At 40.2% G+C, this 13,449-nt stretch overlaps 1 protein-coding gene across 8 annotated transcripts in view; it reads left to right on the top strand.

Annotated features, from left to right (window-relative positions):
• The window catches only part of LRRC7 (leucine rich repeat containing 7), a 464,098-nt gene extending 462,244 nt beyond the window's left edge, over positions 1 to 1,854 (top strand). For 7 of the 8 annotated variants that reach the window (XM_033916815.1, XM_033916814.1, XM_033916811.1 and 4 more), the window contains one exon: positions 862 to 1,854. In XM_033916815.1, coding sequence (XP_033772706.1) covers positions 862 to 969 — 108 coding nt within the window. In that variant the 3' untranslated portion in view covers positions 970 to 1,854. The remainder of the gene's footprint in view (positions 1 to 861) is intronic. The other variant, XM_033916816.1, reaches the window with a different exon arrangement.
• Positions 1,855 to 13,449: the final 11,595 nt, after the last annotated feature.

The following is a 13,449-nucleotide window of genomic DNA, read 5'->3' as shown; positions in this document are numbered from 1 at the left end:
ATAGGCTGATGAAGAGGTTGGTGTTATTGATCTCTGTGTAGAAACTGTTATACACACAGTAGCACCGCTGAGGTCTATGAGTAGATTATTTAAGGTATTACATCTAACTGATTCCTCTATTCTAGGCACACAACAGCAGAGTCATGAGGATGAGATGTCAAATGATCAGCCAGGGGTATTATGTTCAGTCTATTCACCTGAAAACAAAAGTCTCAGCTCTGCTCAAATCTTCAGCTTCGCTTTGGACACCAGTTTCTCTACCGTTTCCATTGATTCCTTACCAGCATTTTAGCAAGAGTGTCCTTGCACTTCACATCAGACATTCAAGACAGACTCTTGATAAAGGCACAGCCACCGAAACACTGCCAGTGTTGAGTCTATGAGCTTTCATGGCATATTCATCAATAAAGTGACTGTTGAACAATATACTCCTTGCTGATCATTTGACATCTCATCCTCACGACTCCTCTGTTGTGTGTCTGTTGCCCTTGTCGTTGAGGCCTGTCCTTGGCTTCCGATTCAGTTCCTCTCCAGGTTCAAGGTTCAGGCAGAGAAGGACTTCACTTGTTTTAATTAGGAATCATTTTATAAGCAGGATTCCTTAGCAAATAGCTACCTCAGCAGCATCTGGCCTAAATGATGGTGTTATTATGTGTGGGAAGTTACAGTAAAGCTGCCAGAATGGAGGGCTACAGTAGGAATATGGGAACTCCATTCCTCAAGATACATCCGTCACTGAAAGAACAAGCCAGAATGGTTAAGATGTGAATGTTATGTCACTACCAGCTTGACTCTTTAATATCCACCTCAGTCCCTAACACAATTTCATGTTTCTATTTCTGTCCTCTTTATGTGTTACAGGCAAATGGACATAGTTTTGTACATATGGAGCATGAGAAGGCTGTTTCACTGCTGAAGAGTTTCCACAACACAGTAGATCTAGTTATTCAACGTGAGCTTACTGTCTGAATATTTTTTATAAATAGTGAAGATATGTCTAGACAGATCTAATGTTCAAAATTTATACATAGGAAACATATGTTGCCAATTGCTGGACCAATGGCAAAGATTAGTGCCAAATGTATTATATCCCATATGTTATAACTGATCATCTTTACACATGTTAACTATATAAATATGATGTTCATGTGCTTATGTATTAGTTTTAATTGTCAGCCTGAGGCTGTGCATTGGTGCAGTTTTTTTTATTAAATTAGTCTCCTCTCAAAGTGGATTTAATATAATTACAGAGCACGGAAGCACATACAAGCTCTTTAGAAACTCTGCTCGCCATAAAAACACTGCCTCAAAATTGTATATGCCTTTTATATAGAAGATGATAAATATGTGGAATTATAATTCCCATAGAATATTTCTATTACAAGTCCTAAGTTGACTTATATACAGAAAGAGTACAGAACAAAATATTTTCTTAGCAAACCACCTCCAATTGATAAAGAAAGTATATAAAAATTGTAAATGTACTATTTTAAACCCCTGGATCAATAGCATAGAATGTTGCTACTGTTTGGGTTTTTGCCAGGTACTTGTGACCTGGATTGGCCTCTGTGAAGATGAAATACTGGGCTAAATGGCTTATGTTCTTAATTAGTTACATATGCCTTATGGAAGTAACTATATATATATATATACGAGGGGGGTGCTGAAAGGTTCTCAGCCCAAGCAACCATCTTCCTAAATTCTGAGTGTTATTTTGCCACTGTAGCTGAAAAGAGTGATTTTATTTCATTGCCAGTTTGCAGAAAAGAAATTCTCTGTTTTTTGACATTGTTTCAGATCATTGATTGAACCATATCCACCTCATTCTCTTCTTGGTGGGGGCTGAGAACTTTTCATACATCTACGAGGGTTCTTCAGAAAGTTTCCACACTTTCATATTTTCGTGGGAAATGGTTGGGGCAGAAGTGGACGCTGGGAAAAATGTATCACAAAACAGGGCGATTAATGTGAAAAAGTGATGTAATTTGCTTTGGAGATATTTAATAATAGAGTTTTGTTTTTTTTAAAAAGTGCAGAAACCTTTTGAAGGTCCCTCGTATATTTGTTTCCATAAACAGTCTTCAACAAATAAAACATTTTAATGAAATGTCTTTGGCAGATCAGCTGTAGGCAAGACATGAGCAGGAAAATAAATGGATAATTATGATGTTCATGAAAAATGCAGAGGCTAGCAAGAAAACCAATGCTTTTTTCCCATTCTGATTTTTTTGTTCTTCAGTCACTTCTTAATGTCTTTTTCCCTCTTGTGTATTACAACTGTAATTTTTTAAAAATGTTTTTGAATGAATTTTCTAGTCTGGGAAGGCATTGTTATTGGTGAGAGGTGACTATAGCATCATGTTTGAGTTTGAAAATGTTCTTGGTGGCTTCTCTATCAGAATGGTGATACAAGTGGACATTCAAAACCAGTTTTTAGTAGCCTTTATTAAATTTGCACTATTTCATTTAATCACAGATCTTCAGAAGAAGTCATAGAAAAAAATTAAACTATACATAGGAATGGGCTGTTTGTGACAAAATGTCATTCGTCAATAATAATGCCATACTCATCTTAACCCTTTATTTGGCATTGTTGCTCAGAAGCAACATGTGTCTTCTATGGCTTTTACGGGAGATCTGCATCTCCAAATGCCTGTTATTTGGCACTGTTGCTCTCGTTCAACATCAAGTTATGTAAAGCAACTGTTTTCACCATCTGCCAATGAAAGGGTTAAAGAGTGTGCGCCACGTGCAAAGAGGGGGGCACCCTTCCCAACAGTTATGCATGTACGATGGTTTGCTCATGCACACTATTGTGAACACTTTTTAAAAGGAGTGCCCTTTTTCATGTAGTCTGCACTTTTGCACATACCCCTAAATTCTGCATATAGCCCCATTAGTTGTGCACGCAAATCGATGTGCACAGCCACTTTGCACATGCAACTTGTTTGTAAGCCAACTGGCGCTAATAATTGCAATTAACATCTCATAATTGATGCTAATTGGTACTAATTAGACGCTATATGCACAACTTGGTAGGCGCGTTTTAGAAACTGATGCGTGTCAGTTCTAGTGTGTGAATCTCAAAAGAGGGTGTGGCCAGGAAGGAGCATGGGCAGATCATGGGTATTCCTAAAAGTCAAGCGCATGGTTATAAAATACACCCGCACGGTTATAAAATACGCCCGATCCTCACACAAAATTAGGCACAGGTATTAAGGCATGGTTTTTCTTGGCCTAAATGGGTGCACTTAAATGTTAGGGATGCTTATGTCCACTAAACACAATTCTATATACGGCACATGCCTTTTATAGAATCAAGCTAAGCACCGTTATGGTTAGTGCTGATCTTTTAGGCTCTATATATAGAATCAGGCCCATAGTGTGCAGCCCTTTGCAAAAAGGCAAGAAAATATGTCTTATCAATTAATCTGACTGAGTGGTCCAGCTAAACAAAATAATAGCATCTACTATATTCCATTCTGTTGTAGGGGAATACCTCTGTGCACCAATAATTCACTTTTTAGGGAAAAAAAGGCCTTAGAGGTTGGAGTCATATGCATGGTCTGTGCTCAGACTCAATTGTGTAGCGTATTAGAATTAGACAATTCTGCTCCTATAATTCAGTCATTGGCCAAAACCCCTTATTTTAAATAACTTAATTTTGGGGGATAATTTATTTTTTAAATAATGTATTTTGTTCTTTAATAGTGTAGCAGGAAATCCCAACGTTTTCAAAGTACCAGCATCTTAAATTTATCACTTAGCTTATTATTTATGCGATTCTCCGTGCCATTCAATATAAAGCCGGGGTAGGGCCAGGGCCAGGGCCGATACGGCCAGCGTTTCACGGAACTGTATTTCTCTCTTCCGCTGCTTCAGGGCCAGATGATTAGGCATGTAGCATTTGCATTGCTCTACTGCAGGGGTGTCAAAGTCCCTCTTCAACAGCCGCAATCCATTCGGCTTTTCAAGATTCCCCCAATGAATATGCACGAGATCTATTTGCATGCACTGCTTATGCTAATAGATCTCATGCATATTCATTGGGGGAAATCCTGAAAACTTGACTGGATTGCAGCCCTCGAGGAGGGACTTTGACACCCCTGCTCTACTGTGTCGGTAATTTCAGGCCATCCATTCCTAAATTTACATACAAACAGTGGCATAGTAGGGGAGGGTGGGGGCTAGGGGGGCGGTCCACCCTGGGAATCATTGTGGTGGGGGCACTCACACCCATCCTCTCCACACACCCTGCTCTTTCCCGACCCTCCCCCCACCACCACTTGCATGCTCCCCTTCCCTTGTGCCTATTTAATTTTCCTGCATAAGCAGGACCACGAACCTGCTCTCCGCATCGGTGTTGGCTCTCTCTGATGCCACTTACTAGGCATGGAACCCGGAAGTGGCATCAGAGGGAGAGCCGACACGATGCGGGCAGCAAGTTTGTGATGCCGCTCACATTGGGAAAATTAAAGAGGTATGGGGGAAGGGAAGGGGGACATGCATAGCGGGAGGAGCAGGGAGGAAAGAGAAGAGGGTGGGGGTGCTACCGCCCTGGACACCACTTACTCTCGCTACGCCACTGCATACAAACCATGGTTTTGTTTGGAATTCAGTTTTCAATAAGAGAATACATCAACATAAATCTGTTCACTCTAGTTATCTCTCTCTCAGTTTATCTTATGCCAGAAGCCTGTCCCTTTATTAGGGAACCTTTCCTCTATCTTTCTAACTTTTGAATCTTCTGATTTTCTCTGCCTTAAATGCTCTAATAGTGTAAGTGTCAAGGCCCACATCTGATACTTTATGCACTGAGGGTAGGCAATAGTTTTGCAAATACATTCTTATGTTATTAATCAGGGATTATACATTTATTTGTAAAATCTGTTCATTTTCTATTATTTATTTATGTTGTCATTTTCAGTTAAGGACTCGGAGCTACAGGTTTAAGGGCCAAACACACACTAAAATAGCTTCTTACAGATAGGCTTGAAATGTTCTCTTGTGGTTTGATGCATTTCTGAACCAGAGTGGACCCAGCCCCAACAAAAACCTCAGGCCTTGTATGTGAGTCAGGTATTCATACAATAAGAAACCAAATACGGGCTTAAATTCAGCTCAAGTCCAAAATGTTAATATAGCGAGATAAGAAAATAATATATTTCAAAGCAAACATGGCTAATTAACTGAGGCAAGAGTAACATATTACATTCACATAGCACTCAGGTTTTTTCTTTCTCCAATCGTGCAACAACAAAAATGTTGTCAATTGAAAAGACTCAAACATATTTTTCTGTACGATAATATTCAATGCATTTACATGGGTGACGAAGATAGAATGTTGCCCCTAAAGCTATAGTACCAGATTTTAACAATAGGAATTCATGTCTACGCCTTTGCATTTCACGTGCTAGATTTGGGAACATTTGTATTTTAAAGCCTAAGAATTCTTTTTGTTTATTCTTAAAGAAAAGTCTCAATAACTAGCTTTTATCAGGTGAAAGAACTACTGTTAAAAGTAAAGTTGCTGATGTTGCTACTTCCTTATCTGAAAGTTCCAATAGGGTTGAGATATTAAGTTGTTCCTTGTTAATTTAAGAACATAAGAACATAAGCAATGCCTCTGCTGGGTCAGACCTGAGGTCCATCGCGCCCAGCAGTCCGCTCACGCGGCGGCCCAACAGGTCCAGGACCTGTGTAGTAAACCTCTATCTATACCCTTCTATCCCCTTTTCCAGCAGGAAATTATCCAATCCTTTCTTAAACCCCGAAACTGTTCTATACCCTATAACGTCTTCTGGAAGCGCGTTCCAGGTGTCGACCATACGTTGGGTAAAGAAGAACTTCCTAGCATTCGTTTTGAATCTGTCTCCTTTCAACTTTTCCGAATGCCCTCTTGTTTTTTTATTTTCTGTTGTTGATCTTGTATTGTATTGTATTTTATTTGGTAAGCTTGTGTAAATGGAGGTAACGAATCCTCAGGAACCTCCCAAATTTCCAGCAAATAGCGTTTTAACATTTCCCTAGGAGTTACCATAGTAACCCTAGGGAAATTAATCAATCTGAAATTATTATTACAGGAAAAGCTCTCTAGTGACTCAAGTTTTCTTCTAAGATTGGTATTGTCCTTAATTAATGTCTCCCGAATTTGTTTGGATATTTTTAACTCTTGATGAATGTTCTCTATAGAAGATTTAGAGTCACCAACTTCAATCTTTAAATTCTTTATATCACGTTCCTGGTCATTAAGTTTTCCTTCCAGCTGTTGGAGCTGAGGATTTATAGATTTCGCCAAATTTGCTACAAGCTCCCACAAAGAATCCAATGTTACCTCTCGCGGCTTTTCTATTTGAAAATGTTGCAGCATTGAATTAACTATCTCACCAGATGGCAATTTTTCTCGTTGGTCAACTTCCTGGGTTTGTCTGGTCTCCGATGTTACCGTGTTCTCAGTCTCCATATTCAGGCTCTCCTGCAAAAGCGGAGAACCAAATTCCACGCTTCCCTCTATGATCTCCTTAGCCTCCAAGGGGAGTTGCGACCCAACTTCCGGGAGCACCTCCACCCGTGGGGAGCTAATGGTCTGAGGATGAGGGGGAGGTGTTCTTGCATCGGGACTCATTGTCTCCAAGCCCAAGGAAATCGCTTCTGTCCCACCTCTCCGGAGTGTCTCATGCATATTTTTAGTTTTTATTCATGATGAGCCCAATCTTCAGTGGGGCTTCTCCAGCCGGGAGCCACTCACCAGGGCCCTGCTTAGATTTTTAGAGGCATTATCTAGACACTGTTATTCAAAACCCAAATAATTATCCAGTTAATTGAGGATAAACTTTTTGTTCTTCAAAATTAACCATATAGATATCCAGGTTACAGCACTGAATCCTAATGAGACCTGGATAATGGTGCTGGGGATTTCTACACCTAGATTTTCAGCATCCCTCTCTGCATAGTGGGTGGCATTGAAAATCCAGTCCATCATTAAGAGAGGAAGTTATCAATGCAAGCTATCATTAAGTTGAGGTTTTTTTTTTTCTACCACAAGTCATGCTATATTAGTACAAGGTAGTAGAATAGCTCATCTTAACTTCCCCCTAAATGCTGCAGCCAATATTTAAGAGACAGACTGATCACGGAGGTCAAATATCGGGGGGAGGGCATTTATTTCGATGAAAGATACTGTTGTCCTTCCATCATATGCCTTCACCCTAGACTTACGATAAAGCATGAGGTCAGTTTGAAGGACTCAATGAAAGACAGTTCTCAAGCTCAGCTTCTGTCACTCAAGTGCTTGAGGCTGCAGAGGGCATGCTCAAACCTCCAGGCAGAGCACAAAGTCTCAGAGTCTCCGTCATGACACAAATGTGACAGATACACCCTATAGGTTGTGTGCAGAAATTTCAATGCACGTCCAATTTCCACTTGTAACTTAACAAGCCAATTAGCATTGATAATTAGGTGCTAATAATCAATTATCCCCCACTTTGCACAGGGTATAGCTTTAAATAATAAATTGACTTATCTTAAAGGCTGGTTGAGCTGGGTTTATCTGTCCGTTGGCTAGAGAATACACATCCATGTTGTGCCTTTATTGGCTTTTTCCCTGTCTGTCCCGGTGGACTCACAATCTATCTAATGTACCTGGGACAGTAGGAGAATTAAATGACTTGTCCAGGGTCATAAGGAACAGTATGGGTTCATCCAGGCCTACATTTCCGGTGCCTAATGTTAAGGGGGAGGATGTGGCGCAATGGTTAAAGCTACAGCCTCAGCACCCTTATAAATTTGAAACAACCCTTATAAAATTTGATACAACGCTTATAAAAATTTATAAGCGATTTCCATAATATAAATGGGGGAAAAGAACATATAGAAACAGACATTGACTTTACTTGAGACTCAGGGAAGGAACAAAAAGGGCTAAAACAATAGGGCATAGGGTAAAAAGCTGCCCGATTAATGTAACTCATAACTAAGGCTTCAATGTGGTTTGTGTGGAAGAACATTGGGAGTCATATCCATGTACTGTAGATCAGTTCACAAAGGCATCTCTGAACAGAAAACATCAGAGAGCTTTTGAATCTTTCTAACATTGTTTCTTCTCCGATATGAGCTGGTAAATGATTTCATGTTTGAGGGGCAGTGACCATGAAGATGGCTGTATGCCTTGTATTTATGACTTTCAAAGATGGTAATGATAAAAGATGTTGGTCTGTCAATCTTAGTATGCTTGAGGGAGCATATGGGGTAAGGATTTTATCTAGAAATGTAGGTTGGTTTGTCTGATGGATTTGAAATGTTAAGAGGGCCAGCTTATAGATAATTCTATAGGGAACTGGAAGCCAGTGAGCATTTTTTCAAAAGTGGCGTAATGTGGTCAAATTTCCTTGAGTTTTTGATGATTTTAATTGCCATATTTTGTATAATTTGTAGTCATCTGGTTTCTTTTTGTGAGATACCTTTATATAGAGAATTGCAGTAATCCAATTTTGAGATTATTAGAGAATGGATTAATATAATTAAGAGATTCAGATTCTAACACCATTGACATTGAACTTATCATTCTTAGTTTAAAGAAGCTGTTTTTGATCACTGCACTTATCTAATCTAACCTAATCTAAACCTTAGGTTTGTATACCGCATCATCTCTACATTCGTAAAGCTCGACACGGTTAACAAGAGTTAGGGTAGAAAGGAACTCCAGTGGAGGGAAGAGGCAAAATGAAGAGAAAATTTAGAGGACTAGAATAACCAGAGAGGGAGGAGGAGTTACATTTTTGAGAATCTGATCATGACAGGAGAGTTTCTGGTCTATTACTACTCCTAAGATTCTAATCATTCAGCCTTCTTCCTGTACGTAGCGCATTCTCTTGTGTGCAGATTTTTAGTCAATACATGTTTTTATGACATTATACACTGCCTAGAAGGCAGATTGGGCGGCATAAGAAATCTTAAACTTGAAACTTGATGACAATCCTGAAAATATGACCGGATAGGTGTTCTTCCAGGGAAGGGCTGAGGAAACAATTTCAATGAAGTTTATTTAGATGTCCACTGATGTTGATGTAAGATATAGGCAATGTAGCTGATGAAATAATATAACTATTAAATGACTGCTACAGGTTGATGAAATAGCTAGTCAAATTTGTTCAAATTTCTGGCATGGTAAACCTTTGCATCACAATACCCGATGCCTAGCATGGTAATTTGATTACTCTTGTAGTCACCATGGCTTCCAGTTCAGTTGTGGGCGGTCTTCATATTATTTCCTGGTATCTCCCCCCCTTACGCCCCCCCTCCACCCTCCTTTCTCCTCCCAAAACCCCAATATAACCCTCTCTTACTCTCTCCACCAACAAATTGTACCTAAACGCATTTAACTTTCCTTAAACTAAACTACTGTATTTCCCCCTTCTCTCCTTCTGCTATACTCTCCCTTTATTTAATTCTCTCCAAAATCTATAAATCCAATCACTAAACCTATTGTATTACTTATATGTCTATTTACTCCCCACTGTGTATGTTCATTTGTAGACCGTTCTGAGCTACTGGGAGGACGGGATAGAAATCCAAATAAATAAATAAAATAAATAAATAAATAAATCCTGCCAAGTAATTTCCATCTTTCACTCTTGAATATTTAGCATGGAAAGTGGGCATAGCTTTTGACTGATTTCACTGCGCCCCCCCCACCCCCTCTTCCAATCCAAATCTTTCTTTAAACAAGCTGCCAAAAATAATGAAATATTTGTTAGCCTGCATACTCTGAAAATGAATGCATTTGGCAATAAAGCCAGATCCTATGGGTTTTTTTTCTTGCAACAAGATGTTAGCTCTAGTTGGGAAAGTCACTGCTTAGAAACAAGAAGAATTAGTCTGTTCTTTGCATTCCTGCTACGTACTTGTGACCTAGATTGGCCACTGTTGGGTTTTGGTACCTCTCGAAGACAGAAAAGATGCTGTTTTTATTCTTTCTTGAAGAGGGAGCATTTTAGAAAAGCAATTGTGCTTACCTATAATTAGCATAGATGACAAAATACACATACCGTTCTCTCTGCTTGGATTTGCTAAACATCAAGACTTGCTGGAGCTCACTGTATTTTCATGTTGCTATTGATACCCCAGCAATGGTTTAATATGCCACAGCAATGTAGTCTAATTAGATCTTTCACAAAATTCATGTTTACACAGGAAATTAATATTCAGAACTTTGGTACAGGTGCCTATTAGTCTCACTAAAAAGTAAGGTATATGCTAGAAAAGATGGGACATTGACAATACTTACCCATTTGCATCTAATTTTTGAGAGATTCAGTCACAACAAAAGATGGCAATTTGGTCCCTCACAATAGCAACTTTCATGTCCATGTAGCTTTAGTATGGGCTAAATACCCTCTTAAAGAAGACATTTCATGCTGTGATGTCACCACTGGCATTGCCCAGAGAAGTTATATATGCGGTGACAGATTGGGGAGGGGCAGTCGAGACAACACCCAAGAGCTAGGAGCCATAAACTCCCTGGCAGCCATGCCTTCTCAGTGCCAGCAGCAAAACAGTTCTAAAACTTGCAAACTGGCTCTATTATCATCAAGCATTGCACCCTGAGTTCAGCTTGTGCATAAGTTTTGAAATAACTGACAACACCTGAATTTGGGAAGACACGCCATAAAAGGTGTTGCCAAACCTTATGGTCAAGTGTAAAAGTGTTATGAAGTCAATTAGTTTGCTATATTTAACCAGTAGACACCCCTGTATTAGTAACTGCATATAGAGGAACAGCTTCTTTCTGTATGTGTTAAACACAGTTTAATTACTAACCAGGTCTCCTTTATCACACATGTTTATTTTCTCATATATACAGTACAGGTTAATATTGCAGTAAAACCAAATAGAAAATGAAGTACATGGTAAAAAATAGTTTAGACTAGCAACCATGCTCTAATTCAGTGTTCTTCAACCTTATTACACCTATGGACAGGCGGAAATAAAATAATTATTTTGTGGTCCGGCAAACTACTAAGACTGAAATTTAAAAAACCATCTCCACCCTGTCCCTGCGAGCTCGGTCCTGCAAACCATCTGATCCCATCTGCACAAGCCTCAAATAGTTATGATTTTATATTGAATGTATTTTATTAAAGTATAAAAAGAAACAATATTCTGTACAATTGTCATTTTATAAATACAAATAATACAGGGCAAGGATCAACAAAACCCCTGTCTCCCCTCCCCTTCACATATATCCCCTCTACTATCAAGAAAACTGAATAAGCCAAATTATTACAGAATGGTACACAGAAATATCATGCTAACAGAATACCGCAGTTACACATGACAGGAATAATATTAGGAGAGTGCAACTAGAGCAACTGCCCCCTGGTCAGAGAGAGCCCTAAGCCAGCTGGAAGCTAAAGAAGCACTGCCTGGGCTTTGCAGTCCCCAGTTATGTCAAACACCAGCTCTAGCAGGATACATATTTCAAATCTGATATATTCTAATCACAAGATAGAAATAAAATTATTTTTTTCAACCTTTTGTCGTCTCTGGTTTCTGCTTTCATCATCTTTTCACTCTCTTCCATCCAGTGTCTGCCCTCTGTCTCTTCAATCCAGCATCTACCCCTTCCATCCACTGTCTGCCCTTTCCCCCTTCCATATGGTATCTGCCTTCTTTCTATGCCCCACTCCCCTTTCCATCCAGCCTTTGTCCCCCTCTCCTTTTTACACGATTCATTCTGCTCTCTTCATTTTTATCTCTCCTACACCTCCTTATTTCTCATCTGCCCTCCTTACCCTCCTCTAATCTCCCTGCCAACTGTTTCCTTCTTATTTTCCTTCCTCCCCTATCCAGCAGTACCCCTTCTCCTTCCCTCCCTCCTCCCCTTATCCAACAGTAACTTTCTTTCCTTCCATTTCCCTCCTCCCTGTACCCCTTCCCCTCCCTCCTCCCCTATCCAGGAGAACCCCTTCTCCCTTCCCTCTCCAGCAAATGTTTCCTCTCTTTAGCCTAGTGGCAGCTCTGTGTGCTTTTAACTTCGGCACACAGCTGCCCCTACGCAGTAGTTTAGCCGCAGTTTCATGAGGCAGCCTCAGGACCTTTGGTAGGCCGGCTCACATCGCATCATCAAAGCAGGCCGGCCTAGCAAAGGCCCCGAGGCTGCCTCATGAAACCACGGCTAAATTACTGCTTAGGGGCAGCTGTGTGCTGAAGTTAAAAGCACACAGAGCTGCCGCTGCTGGTCTGGGGGTGTGGAGAAAAAATAAAGGAAGGAGGCATACGTGGCAGGAGGCCCAGCATACGCGGCGAAGGCAGGAGGCATATGCGGCAGGAGGTAGGGGTTCCGGCAAAGGCATAGCAGGCAGGAGTCCCAGCATACGCGATGGCAACAGGAAGTTGCAAGTAAGCTGACGCCCACACCGGAGCCTCTCTTCCTGCCTAGTGCGCAGTTTGTGTAGGGGACCCGAATCCTTCACGGACCGGCAAGAAATTTTTGCGGACCGGCGGTTGAAGAACACTGCTCTAATTAGTCCAATAAAAAAGGTATCACCTGAATTATTATCTTTAAGAGTGGACTACCACGGCTGCCACACCATTTCTCTCAATATCTAATGAAAAGCCAAAATTACAGTTTATATACCCCCACCATGGAGATACCGCCTTTAAGTTACAGCATTTGGCCCATAGTAACAATTTTGATGCTAGTAGGTCTTTTTTTTTAAAGACTTAGCAGGAATTTAGTGCTAATGTACACATGGGTCATAGCTAGGTTGTATTTAAAAGTAGAACAAATCCTAGCTACTATTTCATTCTGGCTCCTGACATGCCTATGCTGTTGCTGAGGTTTGCAATAGGAACCAGACGGAATGTGCTTTTCTGAATCAATTTTGGAAGTAGACAAGACCATTTGGGTAGAGAGCTCTTTGTCATTTCTACCATGTTTGATTCCAAGCTTCTTTTCTTATTTTATTCTCTCTGCTTTGGTTCCCATGACAACCCATCTGGTGGCTGTTAAACTGCAATTCTGTATTTAGGGTTCCTTCCAACAAAGTCTCTCTCACATTTCTTGAGATCCAGCTAGACCAATATTGAAATACTCCTATTATACCCCATTTCTTGTTCCTTCCTGCTTATGGGTAATGGAAATGTCCATCTGAAAACTTGGCATCTTAAAGCATAATTAAAAATGATGCCTTGGTTATGGCGTTTCACTCAACCAGCAATGGATATAAAATTGCCAAAACCAAGTTTGGCTACAGTAAAACTCGGATCAGGTTTATGGAGGGGGGGAGGGAGTGAATAAGGTGACATTCTTCTGCCCTCAAACTATTTTAATTTTCAATTCACTGAGCTCCAAAACTTTAACTAATACAATTTTTCACTCAGTTCCTGTCTGGATCAAACCTGCAGGCAATGGCTGTGGGCATCATATACCCGCATTATCATTTAATG

The sequence above is a fragment of the Geotrypetes seraphini genome, chromosome 12 (assembly GCF_902459505.1).
Source record: "Geotrypetes seraphini chromosome 12, aGeoSer1.1, whole genome shotgun sequence".
NCBI classification, from domain to species: domain Eukaryota; kingdom Metazoa; phylum Chordata; class Amphibia; order Gymnophiona; family Dermophiidae; genus Geotrypetes; species Geotrypetes seraphini.
The sequence above is the reverse complement of the archived record's forward strand: the minus strand, read 5'-3'. Positions and strand labels throughout refer to the sequence as shown.